The 19,207-nt window shown below is 34.0% G+C and overlaps 1 protein-coding gene across 1 annotated transcript; it reads left to right on the top strand.

Moving 5' to 3' along the window:
• Positions 1–755: 755 nt before the first annotated feature.
• Positions 756–2,458, top strand: LOC149529040 (uncharacterized). The gene is made up of 2 exons (XM_089809340.1): positions 756–1,556; positions 1,856–2,458. The coding sequence occupies exon 2, from the start codon at positions 1,937–1,939 to the stop codon at positions 2,378–2,380; it is 444 nt and encodes a 147-aa protein (XP_089665466.1). The 5' UTR covers positions 756–1,556; positions 1,856–1,936; the 3' UTR covers positions 2,381–2,458.
• Positions 2,459–19,207: the final 16,749 nt, after the last annotated feature.

The following is a 19,207-nucleotide window of genomic DNA, read 5'->3' as shown; positions in this document are numbered from 1 at the left end:
CAGGTCTGGATCGAAACATCGACAGAGTACCATTTTTTCCATTTCCTTCAAAGAATAGTAAAGCTACAGCCCAGTGATTTATTTATTTATTTATGTTTAATAAAGAAAACACAAAATAGAAAAGTAGGAATAGTGTATGGTAAATTTTTGACATGCCATGCTTCTTGCCGTGGAATACAATTTTGAATGCAACAAGAAGTTATCCATAGTCACATCAGCCTATTCCAAAGCATGAAAACTACGTATGCTTAACTTCATTATGAAAACAATGCACATATTGGAAATTAAATAAGTTATTTTTCTATTAGTTCAGAATTTTAATTGTACACATCCTTTACAGCTCATTTATTAAACTTGATCAATAATGTGATGAAGCATATTTGCATATGCATCAGCAAATGGGTTTTTATACTTTGTTTAGGATAGCTATTCTATTAAATTGTTCTTGTACATTCACTCTCTGCAAATGCCAATGTAAATTTGACATTATATTGGGTAAAATAGCAGGCTCCTTTGAAAGGTAACAGAGATTTGATACTCAAATGTATGGGACACTAGAACATTTTTGAGGAGAAATATATTTGCACAAAACTCACTGGTGATAAGATCATAAACATTAAGGCATTGAGTTTTAGCTAATGGCATACATTATCTTATAGGTTCTATGGTTTTACATGATAAATGACTACAATCAGCTTATAGCTTAACCATAATCCACATTCCAAAGACAAAGTTTTAATTCTTTGTGAAATTGTAACCTTAAGTGAACCAAGCAGGTATCAGGATTCTATACTTAAAAGTGCAATTGGATCAAGTCTGTTGGATGTTGTAAGACTCATTCATGCTTTCCTTTCTACCTATAAAGGTGTGATAGTGCGTTAGATGTATAAGAGGTATTTATTTTATCTATTTTGGTGGACTATTAATGATGACTTATATTCAAATATTGATGCCTTACATTTGATAGACATGTTGATGTTGTTAGGTATATTGCTTATGATTTATAATTTCCTTTCATGTGTTTCCATCTTTACTTATGTGTTAAGGATCTTTAAGGACTTGGTGATGTGTGTCAAGGACTACTTATGATGCTTTTATATTCAGGATTTGATGATGATGTCATTTGATGATTTATGCCTGTGCAGGATACTTGGACATCATCATGACCATTACTTAGGTTCTCCTTATGTGTTATGTCCCCTTTTTGGATCAGACATAATTGATAATTATTTAATCAGTTATATAAGTTTTAAGAATGCCCATAACAATAATTCCAATTACACAATCATATTATTATTAAATAAATTTTCCTATCGCAAGAACCCTCAAACTACTAGTCATTGACTTTTGTGATCTCTGACAAGGAATTTTTGAAATCTGAAAATCTCCTTCTCTTTCACAGACCCTGTTCGCTGCACGGGCTTCACAAGTTTTTCTAAAAGTGTTAACAGAATCTGCCCTTTTGTTCACTATTACTTAGATGTTTGCATCAGCAACCCCAAGAAGGCTACCGGTTGAGCAAAACCTCTTAACTCTACACTGAAGTTCCGTAACAGGTGTGTACTGTTTTGTCTTTTTTCCATATGTAGTTTGAATGAAGTGTATAGATGTTAGGCGCTTCACAAATGACCACCCACTTGACAAAAAATTGAAATATTAGGACAGGTATGCTTTATTTCACTTTTTCTATCCGTAATTTGAATGAAATATGCATTTAACTCATGAAATATGTGTAATTTGCTTAAAAATTGACTTCAAGAAATTGGAATTTCAGAAGGCAAAACTTTTGACTATTAAGAAATAATGTTTTGAATCATGTGGATAGTATGAACTAAACGAGTTTGCATATTTGCAGATTTTGGTGGTCATAAAACCACATCAAAGACTTTACTAGTTAGTATACCTGTCTTCTTTTTAGGATATATTTGGAGATACAATGCAGAGAAGAAGGGCAAGAGAAAGACTTGAAACAGAACCTGCTTCTAACAGCAGTCAGGATTCAAAAGAGGCTACTATCAGTAGCAGCAAGGATTTAACATTGGAGACAAAGCCCACGTCAATTCCAAAAGGTCCAGAGAGAAGTTCAAAGAAGGCAGCTCTTAATTGGGCAGCATTGCTCTTAGTTATCATCAACTCATCTTGGCTTGTCTATCACTTTCAATTCGAGAGGTTGCCTCTGCCTCTTACTGCTGTTCAAGCTGGTATTAGGAGATTCTCAGAATTGAAAGCTGTCAAGCATGTTAAAGCGTTGACAGGATTTGGCCCTCATCCCGTTGGTTCCGACGCACCAACTTGCGATGTTAAGGTTGGTATTGGTTTTCAAGTTCAAGAATCAGATTGTGCTGTGATAGGCCTTTTTTTTTTGGTTAGCGCTGTATAGAAATATAGGAGATGAGATGACTATTAATGTCCTTCAGACCAAAATGGTGTCGATAATAAATTGTTTACTTGTTTTTAAGATTACTTGTTGGAGTTATTTTAAAGATTTAAGATTTTGGGCTCTATTTTATAACTACAAATTATTTCTTTTATGTGATTACATGGTGTGAACGTTAAAAGGAAATGCTTGCCATCTTTTGGTTGAGTGGTGATTGATAGAGAGATATGTATTGGTGGAGATTATTTTTGTTCATTTGTTCCTGATATTTGTATGAACTTTGGATCGCATCCTATATTTTAGAGGCATTTCCTAAATTTAAAGACATGAGTTGGAGGAGAGACCCTCACCGTTAGACAGCACCTGAATTTTTCTCTAAATGATCTTTCTATTGTTAACATTGCTCGCACTTTTGGAGATCTTGAAGTGTACATGTTTGTTAGATGTACCTTGGGGAAACCTTGTTCTTATTTCTTTGGAGCTTTTGGAGGGCTAGGCAGATAAGTTCATGTCATGAAGCCTGTCGTTGGATCTAGTTGTGAGCACACCGTTCAGAATGTTCTATCTAAGGTCCTTTGGGCTGTGGTTCTCAAGAGTGATTAATTTACCGAAAAGAGGTCAAAGATTATTGGCTATTTGGACAATTTAATGCTACTACTGTAACACTATGTTTAGTGGTACTTGAATTTTAAGTGATAGTGATCTCTTATCAAATAAAAATAATCTTTATTTTTTTGACACATAGGCTGGGTGCCTAGGATTGGGAACATCTCAATGAATAAATAGAGACTACCTAACCTTGAGAGGACCATTCTATGGTCACTTCACACTTTCTAGATCTAGAGAGGGTGGCTTGCTGATAATTTTTCTATGCGAGTTCAAGGACAAATTTCTTGTAAATAATGTCGTTCAATTAATGATCACAAAAAATCCATATGGCTGTACAGTACTGAAATTATTGTTTGTTGTACTTGTATATTGTGGTATGTTTTCTCAGAAGCCCAAAGGATCGAAGAAATGGCTCATTGGGATGTTGAAGTTGAGGTGAATTACTTTCAATCAAAACCTGGTGTCAACCGTCTCAAGGAAGGCTTGTTGGGTGGGCAAACATTGATCTGCAGTAATTTAAATCATGTGCTTATTAGAATCACTCCGAAGTATGCTACAGATGCAGAAAATAGTGCAGTTCTCATTTCTTCTCATATTGATACAGTCTTCTTCACGTATGTTTACTGGACATTCTCTTACATTTTACATGTTAGCTTTTCAGTTTTTCTCCATGGTGTATAGTAGAACATGTAAGGTTTGGGAAACATGCTTACTTGCTTATAGCTTTTCCACCCTCAGAAAAGTCTTTAAGTCACTTAACTGTGAATTGCATGAGATTGTTATAGGACTGTGTGCTCTAAACTTTTTTGGATTTATATCAAGTACTATGCAAAATTGTAGATGTACAATTTGTGTAGTCTTATTTGACTTGCAGTCACAATGGCATTTTTTTTCTTCAGGCGTATCTATTTGATTAGGACATGTAACAAAGGTGAAGCAATTTAAACTAATTTGAGATTAGTATAACTAGATTGCGTAAGGGATAATCTCAACCAAAATTGATTCTACTTTCCATCACAAGAGTTACACCCTTAAGCTGTGATGGAGCCATAAAATTTAAAATTTTAAGGTGTCCATTTGAGTATATTTCAGGAGTATCGGCCTCCATGATGCAGTCCATTTCTGCAATGCATTTGAAGATGATGATGATCATGATGGAGTTACGTAAAAATAAAATTTCTTTGATTGGATATTGAAGTCAATGGATAGAAAATTTTGATGCATATCTTACTACAGGCATCGAATAAATATTATATTCAGTATTGTGAATCTGTCGAAGAGACAGAGGTTTGTTATATTAGAATCTGGGAACACAGCAGCAGATAATTACAGGAATATTATGCTTTTGGCTTTTGAGATCTACCACTTTCATTGATTGTGTCCAATGTCCGACAGCGTCTGTGAACAACATAGTCAACAAAGAGTAATGAAGATCTGATGTTCCTGTTTTAAGTGGTGGTATTGGTCTGATACAACTTTTGTGACATGATAGGTCTGTTTTTCTAAAGGCCCAATCAGCAATGAAACCACTGGCATCAATTTTCAAACTTATCAGGGACCTCATCATAGGTCGCAATCAAGGTATTGGTTCTGAGCGCTGGAGTTCATTTGATTCGGATGTAAAACAGAAATATATTTGTAAAGGTCTGATGAAATTTACATGTCAGCGTATAGGTCCAAAGTTGCCGAATCGTGCATATGGACTGCATTGAATAGAAATGGTACTGTGCGAGTGTGAATAATGGTATAGCAGCAAAGTTAATCTGGAGTCAGTTCGATTTGATCATCCCAATAAAATTTGAATTAAAATATGGTTGGGTCTCTCAAAGTAAACATGCCTTTAGAGCTTGGAATATATTAAAATGCATGCAACAGGTGCAATATTAGTAATATATTTTAAAGACAAATTCTCCTCTGAAAAGAATTGATGGTATAATATCCCATCAGCGATGGAATTTAAGCCAAGCAACCACTTTGAAGGATGCGATTTCTACAAGAAAATGTGATCATATTTAACAGCGATTCAATTGAAAATAATTAGTGTAATACGACGACACCTGTGTAAAGTGATCATCAGTTTGCAAAACTTTGAACAAATCAGAAATGAATATTGGGAATTTGTAAAATGAGTTAGCCAGCAACATATCTTCACATCACACAGCTATAATGTTAAATATCATATGACATTGCTTCAGCCTGCAACTGGTATCACGGCAAACCTATGTATGAAGGACTCAATGGTTCTGTTGCACATAAAGTGGTATAAGCGTCATATGTTGAAGAAAATGATTTTGGAATACCACCAAAGATCATCCTTTGTCCTGAGAAATCATGAACCATATTATCTATTATAATTCATTGGTGAAAGTTATTTCAAAGATTCATATCTAACGACACTTTGTATTTGCCGCAGGTTCTAAGATGCCCAAGGAGTGAGTGGTAGTCGGGAAATGGCAAATCTGAAGCCATCCGCACGTGTTTCAAATTCCATAGAAGGTTCAGGAATCCTTGTGGAAAAGAATCTGAGGAGGAAAGAGTTACACCCAAAGAAGAGAACAAATACACAGAATACATGTCACTGTCGGGATATACAAGAAAGCGAGGGCTACAGGATGAATGGTTTATGACCTAGTAGTCGATTCATTCTCCTTGACAGCAACAATAATAACATTGACTTCATCAGCAGCAAAAGGATGTGAATAAAGAAATCGCAGAGTTCAGATCATATGAGATCAAGAATTTGATGATTTTGTTGTTCAGGATCGAGCTCCTTGTTGAGCTCTCCTTGTTGTATTCCTTTCTGTCTTAATAAAAATTCCCCCCTCTTTTCCATATGAGATCAAGGATCAAATATCCTCGAGGAGAAGAATAAATAAAGAAGAGATCCAGCGGAAGAAAGAGCAAATACGCCAAGTGTATAAGATATTTTTAAACGTCTTTATCTGAGTCAGGAATTGGAATATCTCACAAAGGTGTCTTCTGTTACCTTTCGAACTGGAGGCTATACTCAAAATCATGGTTTTTGATAAATGCGTTAAGGATTCAAAGGCGTTTGTAAATGTGGAGCGGAAGAGTTAAGCCTAGCATTGTGGATATCTTACAATATAACAAGCAAAACTATATAAATCTTGAACATATTTAATCAAGATAATAGTAAAATTAAATGTTCAGTCAATTGTCATGAAAAGGTGCGATCTTTAAAAGAGCAACCGACACCTTTCACCTCTTTTATAAATAGATGTAAAATAACAAAGAGAGACAATACATATTCATTTTCATATTTTAAATTTTTATATTGATGCACCCATGATGCATTATTATTCGATTGGAAATGGAATGAATTTTTGAACCAAGCTCTTGGATTTTGGATTGCCAAGCAAATTTATATGCGATTCCGGGAGCATAGTAGATATATCATCTATGAGGAGTGTCTTTATTGCGACTTTATTTCAAGTATAATTATTTATTTTAAATTTTGGAGTTTTAATTTATTATTAAGTTGTGTCATTTATAAATATTTCTAAAAATTATTTTCTATAAATATTTTAATATTCAGTAGACTGGGTCATTATTGCATTTTAAATTTGATAAATATAAATATTGTGAAATATTTTATTGTTTTTGTATTTATGTCTAGTTTGTCTCCACAGGAGTTGAAGCACAGTCTAGACTAGTTCAAAATTGTGTTTATATAATTGATCCATCACATCTGAATTATTAAAATTGTTTATAGTTTAAATATATTAAATTTTATAAAGTTGTATGTCTCAACTAATAATATTGACTTTGATTGCCTATTTAATTAAGCACTGGTCTTTTACTCCTGATTCATAATCCATATGCTCATAACTGTTTCATTTCTTTCCATTTGAAAAAATAATATATTCATCTGTTGCATTAAGCTATAATTATTCTTTATTTAAAACATTATCACATTTATCCAATCATTTATTCACAAATTGCAAAGTTTGAAGTTTTCAATAATTCTTGCCATTTTGAAAGCTTTTGCTATATTTGCGTTCTAACCAATCTGCTTTAAGCATCTTGGATTTAAGGTTGTTGTCCAGGGTTAGGTACACTCGCCTCGGTTTTGCAAAGCCGAAAGCACAGGGGATTTGGATCACATTGATCAATCCCGTCAAGTTGGCCTTAATCGGTCGGATATCCCAACTTCGAGCAAACAAGGCTTGTAGGATTCCAATCTGCGGTCTTGGGAACCAACAAGTTGGACAAATAAACTTCAAGGTCTTTATAAACCTTAGAATGGCTTATGCTTCTTTCTCTATTACAGTGTAATTTGTTTTGAGTGTTTCTTATTTCTAGATATTGACTCCATAAATAGTCTTTGCGATATGTTTAATAATGTGGTCGGAGTTGCATTTGTTATTATATGAAAATTGTTCAGCGTTTAGAGATTTATAAGTTGACTAGGATACTAACATAAGTACAAGAAGTGCTTATGAAAGATTAGATTTTATATTTGGTTGATTTGATTCGTTAAACTGTGCGAAGTGTAAAAATGAATACCTTCTTGATTTTGTATGATCCCTACAGACGATGCAGTTCATTTTTTGTTGTAGCTTATGCATTCTTGCATTTCAGGTTTTATGTAAACATTTTCAGTTTCAACAATTATCCTCATGCATATATAATTGATATCTACAAGTTATCATTGAAAATAAAGCTGTAAGAGTGTCAAAAGTATAATAATATTATGTTCAACATTTTGAATGTGAGGACATTTCTTCATCCATTGAGCTAATAATAGTAGTCATTGTAATGTCGCATAATAGTATTGCACTTAAATGAAATGGATGAAGAAATAATAGTATTGGTCGCTCCTGATTAATTGTTAGGAGTGATTGATACCCTGTTAGAAGTATCTATAGTCCTATTATAGACTACTCCTTTAAGAGATTTTATCCCACCTATACAGTGTTCACCTTGTTAGAGGACTTACAAATAGTTCAATAAAGAATCTTCAGTCTCGTTAAGAATTACTCGGTTAAGACATTCCTCAAACTTGTTTCTAAATTGTTAGGAATAAAACAACAAGGGCATGACCTCTGATTGCTTCCTCCAAAAGCTTGTCAAATCCTTTAAGATTTGTAACTGCTTTGTTATGTAATTACTTCTTGATTTTGCACTTCATTCTTTTTCTTTCTACTTTTAGCAACCTTTAATACCTCTGTTTAATCTTCTATCTATTCTCTTCATTCCTTTCACCATGTATGCCTTAATTAGGGTTCCTTTGGCTTCCTCTCAAATCTTCCTAGACCTCAAACTTTCCATAATATGTTTGATTGTGTTGGCTTCATCTAATCTGTTTTGTCATTCCCAAGAGAACTAACATTATTTCCATTCGATATAACTTCCTCAAATTCATCACTTAGATCTTTGCACAAATCTCTATAAATCATTTCCATAGATTCCTTTATTTATGTAATATGTTTTCTCTTTTGTCCAGATTCAATGAACCTCGCTCCTTGACGATCACACATCTTATTGAACAAAACTATTATTCCATTCATCGTTTACCAATAATATCAATTTGGCTAAGTTTTGATATGACTTATCTCTTTTTAGTTTGGTTTATGGATGGATGGTATAGATGCTATCCAAGTTACCTAGACACTAGCTATGGATTCCCTCAAAGTTTACATGTCCAAGTCCACATCCCAAAGGCTTATCATTGACCCCTACCCTCTATTGTGATATGGCCCACTAGCTTGGATTTATACAAGCCCCTTCTTGGTAACACTATACTTTTGAAGTTATCTTTAACACTCATGTCCAACCTTATTACTATTTTAGCTCATGACGAAAGTAGTAGGTGTTAACCAAGTTGCTTAGATACCACTAATAATGGATTCCCTCAAAGTTTATAGGTCCAAGTTTGTATCACAAAGGCTTACAAAGCACTGACCCTTACCTTATCTTGGGACAAAGATTCATTGTTTGAAATTTACACAAGCTCCTCCCTGGAAACACTTATGTCTTCCCTTCTTAGCCAAATAGTAGTAGGATTAAAATGCGGATATATATTTCCAATTTAGCTATTATAGTTGATATTACCATCTCATTATTGCAAATGATATCAATACTACAATAGTTATGCTTATTGATATATAAGCAAGATTCATATATATAAATTTGTATATCATGTAGATATAATATATCTTAGAATCATATAAGATTATTTATTTGCTTTTCCCTTTTTTGAAGAAAGCTCATTGTATTTATATTCTCTTTTATAATCATAGTCCATTTGAAAAGTCGCACCCTTTCATAATCACAATCCACATGAAAAGTAACAACTCTTCATAGTTACGATCCTTTTGAAAAGCCACAACCCTTAATAATCACAATTCTTTCAAAAAGTCACAATACATAATTATTATGACATTTTTGAAGAGTCACAACCATTCATAGTTATGACCCTTTTGAAGAGTCACATCCTTTCACTATCATTGCTATCTTTTGACAAAGTCACTTATTTTCTTCACATTACTTTCCTCTTCGATCATTCCTTCTTTTACTCTTCCCTTCTTTTTGAAATGAAATTTCCCATCTTTTATATCTTATTTCCAAGGACTTGTGTCTCTTTATTACATCTCTTGACTTTTCATTAGATTTAGTTAAATTATTTTTATTTTATATTATATTGTTTATTTACTTATTCACTTTTTATAATATTATCTCTTGTAGTCAATTTTATTTATTTATTCATCCATTATAATTCTATTATTATTTAATTATGACTATTTTTAGATCTTATTTTATTGATAATATATTATATTATTATTATTTATTTTTATATATTATAATAATATTTTATTACTGTACCATAACAAAATGGACGCACTTGCTTTTGAAGACCTTTTAACACCTTTTCAATAATGACTTCCTAAACCATAGATGGACCAGTGCTTGGTGATCCCTTTTCCCTATTTCCCTCCACTTTCTTCCCTATTTCTTCTGGCATCTGCTTGAGCTTTCTATCACTCTCATGTCCTCTCCTTTGGGACTATTCAGGGTCGAGCTAGGTTGACCTTGACTAGATAGAGGACTAACCCCAGGGATTGCGCGACCCAAAGCCTGAAGAGTCTTGGGGGCAAAATTAATTAATCCCGCTCTCCAGTTAGCTTGTATCATTTTGCTGCCTGAAAGCTCATATATAAGGAGGCTTGGAGGCTTGATTTCACGTCTAACATTTTCAAGAGCTTCACCCAAACTTTGCATTCAAATAGTTCAAGCATTCAAGAAAATCAAACATTCAAGCAGGGGAGATTTCTATCAAAATATTGAAGGATCCTTTGTGAGCATTTCCACTCCAAATCTGGAATATTGTTGGCCATCAAGGGAGGAGATCTATATTGAAGCATTCATTATCTTCTACATTGATGCACACTTACATCCATGACACCATGATGGAATTATGGTAGATCCATTGCAAATTGTAGAGGTACCCTACATTAATATATCAAATTCAGAATCTACAACACTCTACAAAACAAAATCCTCATTGACAAGGGTTGTAAGCAAGGTGAATCCTAAAATTTATCCTGTTTTAGTCATTTACATTTACATGGTTGATTCCTCCATTTAGGGCTTGACCAAGGCTAGTCCTCACCTACCAAACAATAAAAACCTTCACTTTCTAGGTGTATAAACAAGATAGTAGGATTTCACATTTCAGATTTGGAAATGACTCCTCGAGAGCTTTTTGGAGAAGTTAGCTCAACTCTATTATAGTGCCCCTGGTACATGTCAGCCACGCAGGAATGTGGCTGACCAAGTCGACCTTGACCTTTTTGCTTTTTTGTAAGAATGATTTACGTGTTTAGTCTATTTTGTCATTTTATACTAAGATTTTCAATAAGATATTTAGAAATAGATTTAGATTTTATGATTTTCGGAGCTAATATACATCTTCTACTATGTATTTCAAGGTGAGTCTTTTATATTTTATTTCCTTACATATCTTTATCCTAGAATTATATCTTAATTGGGATGATCGTGTACGCTTAGCATCTAGATCTACATTATTTGATCAGTTAGTTCAATTTTGCACACATTATCCTATAAGGGTCAAAGAGCATATTTCCTTATATTGCATTCTCCTTTATAATCCAAATTTAGAATTGACACCATTTCTCTTTTGGGTCCTTGTTAATCTTATTTGAGTTATAAAGAGGAATCATATTTGGGGATTATCTCTTTCTGTTTATCCCATCCTATTCTTTTGAATGTTTTAGTGGCTTGTAAAGTGGAGGTCTACATCCTATTAAAACATCTCCCCTTCCCCCCCTAAACATTTTGGTGAGCTAGACCTTGTACCCTCTTTCTTAGAGTTAGATTTTTCTTTCTTGCAATCTATCTTATTTGGCATCAGCTTGACTAGACATTTTGGCGAGACCGACTTGACCCCTCTTCTTCTTGGAGTTGCATTGTTTCTTTTTAGGCATTTATCTTCTTTTGGTGAACCCTTTTCCTTCTTTTTTGCTTATAATTTTTAGATTTGGCTATCTTTTGTGTCGTTAGATCTATCTTTTAGGCTTTTTATTACATTTGTGTGGTTAAATCTCATTAGATTTTCCTTTTGTGATCTCCCCTTTTATGAGCTTAATTACACTAAGTCCAACCTATAGCATTCCTCTTAGGCAAATCGATAGACTCATGGGCTCATTTGATCATGATTCCTCTTTCTTCATAGGACTCATGATGATACTAACACCTTTTCTCAAGATCTTAATCCTATAATGGAACATAACCCTTCTCACTCATCCCATGATGAAACTTTAAGAGTTCCTTGTTCGCAAGTTGATAAGCTTTCTCACGAATTTGATAAATTAAAAACTTGGCTTGTGCAAGAACATTAGAATAGCAATAGTTTTGCTACTATTGAGACTCTTAAGAAACTTGCTAATAACGATGATATAACATTTCTATCTTGCATGGTATATCTCACTTTATTAATACTCATACTAAGTCTTTGATGGAATGTGCTCAAGAGTTAGGATATCCTTCTTCCACAACTATTGAACCTTCTATTCCGATTTCCACCACTTTTTCTAGTATACTTGCATATGCTCCACCTCTTCTACACAAGTATCCACTCCTTTAAATGTTGGTCTTCCTAGCCTTTCACTTAGCATAAGTGTTCCTCCTACTTCCATACCTCCTTTTTTAACTTCATATAATGTGGTTCCTTTCACTTATTCAAACTCTTCAACTATTCCTTCTAATCCTTGATTGACATCTTTACATCATCCTTCTACTTTTTACAAATTTCCTAATACATCTAATATATCTATGCAGGTACTATCTCATCTTATGATCCTATCATTAGTAGCTTGGTTCAAACCGTCACTATGTTGCAACGAGTGGTTCAACTCACTCAATCTAAATACAACATTCCTACATGTGACATTGCTAATCCCCTTTCCTGAGATATCCTTCATGTTGTTATACTACAACATGTTGAGGTACCTCGTTTTGAGGTTTATAGTGGTAAGAGAGATCTTGTGATTCATGTTAAAACTTTTTAGACTACATACAACGATTTTGCTCACAACTATAGGCTTATGGTAAGTTATTTCTGTGTACTTTTGGGGATAGAGCCTTGCAATAGTATTGCTCTCTACCTTCTTATTCTATTGGTTCCTTTCAAACTCTTGTTAATTGTTTCATTCAACAATTTCAAAATAATATTGGTTGTTAGAGTTCTTTAACTGCTTTGATGCATTGTAAGAAAACTATTAAAGAGAATTTTACTAATTTTATTGGTAGATTTAAACATTTGTTTACTCAGATTTCTTATCCTATGCCTAATCATGATATTCAACATATCTTTATTTTTGATTTATAGAAAGACATTAGAGGTAAGCTTCTCCTTACTAATTATACCTCATTTTCTCATCTTTGTGGAGTACTTCACCCTTACTAATTACAAGTGAGTCAACTCAAGAGCTCTACTTCGATGGCTCCTATTTCTAGTGATAAAGAGTGATGCTGCCATAAATTCAAACAATTTCTCTAAACCTAATAATTTCATCAAAATCAATTCAACAAATAAAGTTGTTGATCAAGTGGCTACTACATCTAAATGTACAACTACTTTTTCCTCTGTATATCATCCTAATTGTAAGTACACTCAATTATTTGAACCTTTATCCGTGGTGATGACTAAATTGATCCATGCTAGAATTCTTAAACTTCCTACTATTCGTCCTGTTGACACTAGCAAAGAAATACCTAAGTCTTTTGATTTAAATATTTTCTATCAATACCATCATCAACTTGATCAAGATATTCAAAGTTGTTATGCCTTGAAGAAAGTTATTGAAGACCGTATTGATTCTAATGCTATATCTATTGATGCTCAAGTTAACAATATAAATTTGTCGCTATTCAAAGTTGTTATGCCTTGAAGAAAGTTATTGAAGACCGTATTGATTCTAATGCTATATCTATTGATGCTCAAGTTAATAATATAAATTTGTCGCACCTCCTAATTAGAATGTTCATACTTATACTAATCCTTTACCTTCACATTCAACAAATGTCATTAATGAACCTTCTTCTTGTGTCCAACATATTAACTATGATGATAAGATAGAAGAAGCGAATCATGTGGTTAATCATGTTGAGTTACAACCTCAACCTCCAATTTCCTATCCATTCGAACCTAAACAAACACCACATATTACCTTTAGTTAGTCTAATATGTTTAAGGTGCCTAATGGTCCTCTTTACATCACTACTAGAGTTGCTCATATTCCTTCTTGTGGTGTTTTGTTGATCCTTCTTCTATTGTGAATGTTATCATTGAAGATGACCTTTTTTAATAAAGGTTTGAATAAAGATACCTTGAATACAACTCCTGTGTGGATTCAAAATTTTAATAGTTTTATTTATCATCCTCAAGGTTCTATCACTCTATGTGTTACTCTTTTAGGGAAGGTTTCTTACACTAAGTTTTTTTTTTAATTTCTACTTCTGATCAATTTCAAGTTAAGTTTGGTATTCCATGGATTTCTTCCATCCAAGTTGTAGCATCTCCTATTCATAAGTGCCTTAAATTTTCCCGTAATGGAGAAATTTTATCCATTAATCATTCTCTTTATAAGACATCACATCCTCGAGATTATGTTCAGATTGATTTCTACTGGCCATCTCTTCCTGAAAAACCACCTACTCAGTTTGGCCATCTTTATCAAAATTATAAGAATTATAAGGTAGTCAAGATTGTTGAGCTTAATGTTCCTAAGTGTTATTCCCCTATGCCTATCTTGCCTAGTTTGTCTATCCCTTCTACCTTTGAACCTTTTTTACCAACTACATCTGTTCTTTCAACTACTATACCTGATCCTATTGTCCTTCCTTCTTCAAAACCTATGGTAGTTGATCCTATTACTTCTAGTTTATATCACAAAACCATTCATAACCAAGATGTTTGTCAATGTTGCAAGAACTGTCAAGCTAAAGCTCATTCTCTTGCTTCTCAACCCACATATTCATCTCAACCCTTACCTTCACTTGATCAAACAATGCGTGAGTCTTTGGAGGAAGCTAAACAACATAACACTATACAAATGGATAAACATGATGATTCTATTCATATTTTAGCTTTTATTAATCTTGATATGGAAGATACGCTTGATGATAAACATGATAGTAGTGATGAAGAATTAATTGATATGGATAAGGATTTGCCTAACATGCTTTCTACATAGCTTAAAATCACTTCCAGTGATGAGCATAGTGACTCCTACCAAAGTCCTTGCTTAGAATTGGTTGTGATTCCTACTGTGTTGGATGTTGTTCCTCTCGTGAGTAGAATTTCAAATCGAGATGGGGGGCACACAAAATGATTGATGTGGACTTCATTTAGCATGTACTCTCTGTGTTCTTGTGTTGTGTTTTCTCCCTTGTTGTACTTTTGTTCTTTGTTTTGATTAGATTTCTTAAGACGATCCTTGTTGCTTTGTTGAGAACAAGAGGATAAAGTGATCGAACCTATTGTATATATTCTTCTATTTGTATCTCTTTTCTTCTATATGTTGTAACTATGCGATTGTTCATGTCAATGATCTTGTATAGTCTTCTTGGTTTCTTATAATACGATAACACATATTCTTTTTGGCTTCTATGTTATTGGCTCAAAAAGACTCTTCTTTGTAATGCTTACGTATCTTTTCCTCCATTGTGCTTTAGTTCTACTTCCTTTGGGGAATGATGATATGTTATACTTGATATAATATTACATGTTATCATATGATCATATTGACCCTAAAGTTAGTAGACCCCTTCACATTCTCTCTCTTTTTTTGTCATGTGCTCTTTTTCCTTGACACATTTCTCTTCTTAGGGACATCTCATAGGGGAAACATTTTTTAGTGGATGCATGCACATTTCCATTAAATCCATTACTCTCATTAAGGTGTTTGCAATCTCTTTAACATGGGGGCAAATGCTCTGATAATCTTTTTGACCATGAAGTTGCAAATATGGATTTTGTGTATAGCTTGGAGTACTTTAGCCTTCTATGCTTGGTATGATTTTTTGAGTTATTCCCAAACCTATCATTGCCACTCCATGTTTGTTTATTTCTATGTCACTTTCCTTCTGTGCATTATTAGTTTCCTAAAACTATTGACAATTCTTGGGGGATTGGTCTTATTGGATCTCTCTCTAGACTCTTGACAGTTTGGTAGGCTTGGTCATTGTTTTTAACCCTTGTTTTGTCTATTGGTAGTCTAGGAAGCATGGTCTTGTTTTGATATCTTAGGGACACACACATCCTTATGTCTGGGTCACTTTTTGATTCTTCTTTCGAGACATGGAGTTCCCCTGAAGTTGGATCCTTTGATGGACTGACTAGCATGCCCCACACACTTGTTAGACAATTTAGTTCATCTTTGATGGACTAACTAGCATGCCATACACACTTGCTAGGCTGTTCAATGCCATCCCCCTTAACAGAGACCTTTTCCACCTCTCTTTTCTTTCCCCTTCTTGTGTAGTTCACAATAAGGGACACAAGCCTTATAGGGCAAGTAACTACACCCCTCAGTAGTGTTTATCTCTCTTATTGCGAATTTGGATGTAGCAAAGCCTCAAGTTTCTTTGGGGCTTGATTATTTCTTTGTCTCCTAAATCATGATAAGATCAACTATTTTCTTTTTGATCTACTTTAACTTGAGTTTTGTTGAGCTGTTGTTTTACATGATGCTTAACGATAGGAATCCTTTTAAACTCCTCTCTTGAAAAGCTAATCTAGGGATCAACTCCAAGGTTTCGGGTGATCTTGCGACCTATTGGAATCTACTCAGTTGAAGATGTTAAGATTAAACCACAGACATAAATAACAATTATACGTAAATATAACCAATATCAAAAAATTATAGATCACACAGAAAAGAACACAAGATACCAAGATTTAACGTGGTTCACCCAATCCTTAGGCTACGTCCACCAAATAGAAAGTCTGATATTATTACGATCCAGTGGTTACAACCTGATTACAATCTGTAATCCCTTACAGCTCAATACCGTTGCAAGAACCAATTTTCGCATCACAACTATGAAACAATCCCTAACCCTAAGCCCTTTTATACAAGTATTTAACCACTTTAGGTTTATAATTAATAATTACATGTCGGCCCAAAATCCCAATAAAATAGGGCCCAATTCTTTTTTTGGGGCGATGCGTCGAGCCCCAAAGAATTTATGAAGTATGTACAGTACTTTCCTGATCAGTCACTACAAACTAACAATCTCCCACTTGGGGATTGATCAGGCTCCACACTAAACAATAGAAGATAAATGTTATTATTCACAAAGAGGCCTTTTATGGTTCGTACCAATTTTAGGATATGATGATGAATCTTCTTGCTATTTCAAAATAGTAACCACAAGGATATTTTTTTTGTATTTTCTATTTTTCAATGAATGCAATCTAACAATGCAACTATATGAATTCCTAAATTAACCAAGGGTTAGCAAAGAAAATAACAAAGATAAGGTAATGAGAGATGAAAGTAAATATCATAAAAGGGAAATTCCTAATGGACACAAACCACGGTAACAACATGCTTATGAGTTAAATCATTGAAGAAATTGGGTAGGAAACCAATGAAAATGGGAACATCGCTTCCTCAAATCCACTGATGCAATCGTCGATGGAAACTTAGTGAAAACTAAAAGATGTTTCACTTCTCATCAAATCAAAAGGCTATGGAAAGAACACTCATGCAAGACAAGAAGCTATGTAGGAACAATAAGGGTGATCTCTTCTCAAACTTGGTACGTCAGCGAAATTCATTAACATGCAGCAAATACCAAAACTAAAATAATCACACGATGAAATCAACACAACAAGACCATTGACTCCATTATTATCATGAACAAGAACTCCCAAAAAAATAACACACTTCGACAAGAATAACTACACTCAGAATGAGAGCACCAAAAAAATATATTATTGCATCAAAACAATGACCGGGAATACAAATTACACTCCTCAATTTATAAGAAATTCTCTCCTCAATTTGTATTGAGAGTGAGAGATCTCTTTATGCAAACATATGCTTCTTAACTAATAAAAAAAATCTATTTATGTACAAACTGACTCTCTAAAATGGTTCTAAGTAGGACTCCACCCTTATTTTAATCAATTAATGGGTGCACGAGCCTTTACATGTCTTAAAACAAAGAAATAATGTCAAAATTAGAAGAAGGAAGTTGTCAAATGATGTAAGAGTCTTTGGAGATGCCAAAAAAGAAGCTCAACCTTCTTTGGATGTTTGTAGGAGTTAAACTACCGTTAGAATGCATTTCTGATGTATGGAAAGCTCTACATTTAGAGCTGATAGTTAATTGTTAGTGCACCTCTGACTTCTTCAAAAAATTCTGGTGCACCTTGCGCACCTTGGTGACAGGTTTATAAAATGCAAAATTTTACCAAGTGTCAAAACTAAAATTCTAACTTTTGGGTTTTCTTCTCCTTCATAACAGAGCTATGTCTGGGTATTTGCTCTTGAATTTCTCTATGATCTCCATCACTTGGGTTGCATCCAAAAAATCCAAAGCATCATACTTATCTTTTACTATTTGTCGATAGTTGCCCACTTCTATGTGAGTCTCCACAAATTCTCCTAGTTTCACATCCAATTCTAGCAATGCCTACTTGGTCTTAAATGCTTGTCTAATGTCTTCATCAGTTGAAGCTTCTTCAAAAGTCTTCCAAAACTATTCAACAACTGCTTGCATAGTCATGAGTTTATGCCTTGACTCATCTTCAAAAATGTGAAGGCAAGCATCATTGTAATGTCTCTTTGCTTCCAAAATATGCTCTTGGGCTTGATCCTTGAGCTTATGAATATCTGCATGTAATGTCTCCATTACTTTATTACCAGCAACAATATTCTCAATCTAATCATCTATTTTATCTAATTCTTCCCCTGTATATACATCTACTAGCATCTGATACCTCTAACATTTTATTGATTGTAATGTTGCAGGTCTTTACCCTAGGTATGCATCTCATCCATTAATCCAAAATCCTAGTTCAGTATAGAAACCAACTTGTCTGCACTATCTTGTATATGGTGCAACAATTTAAGATTTCCCTATATTATCTGGACACCTTTTTCCTCAAAGCTTTCTTACCATTTTTGACAAGCCTTTAAAAATGGATCCAACTATTCACTCGCCTTATCCCTCCTATCAAGTGCCACACCTAATGTCTCTTCAATATTTTTAGGATCCAATGGACCAACCACTTTATGCAAATAACCACTTAGAAGTTCATTTTACTTCTGAGCTTGAACAATTTAGACTCATCTTGTTCCAAGTGTTTAAACACTTCTTTAATCCCTGCAGTGACCAATAATTCAGCTGTGTCCACAGTGGGCTTTCCAAGAAAGACCTCTTTAATTTGATAATCTTTTGGGGTCAACCCTTCAATATCTACATGTGGAGGAGGGATAGCAACATGAGTGAACAAGTCCTGATTTTGGTTCTTCATAATGAAGGCCAATGTTTGCACATCACCTACAGGTGGCTTAGGTTTCTTGTAGGTTTCAATTAATTCTTTTGTTCCCTCTTCCTCACTACAATATCATTGCCTTTTCTACTTAACCATGACCTCCCTCTTCAACCAATTTGGAGTAGTTCCAATTGGATACGTATACTTAGATGAAGAGGGGGCTTATA

This window comes from Cupressus sempervirens, chromosome 11, assembly GCF_028749045.1.
Source record: "Cupressus sempervirens isolate cs-2001-9-10 chromosome 11, ASM2874904v1, whole genome shotgun sequence".
Classification (NCBI taxonomy): Eukaryota; Viridiplantae; Streptophyta; class Pinopsida; order Cupressales; family Cupressaceae; genus Cupressus; species Cupressus sempervirens.
The sequence above is the reverse complement of the archived record's forward strand: the minus strand, read 5'-3'. Positions and strand labels throughout refer to the sequence as shown.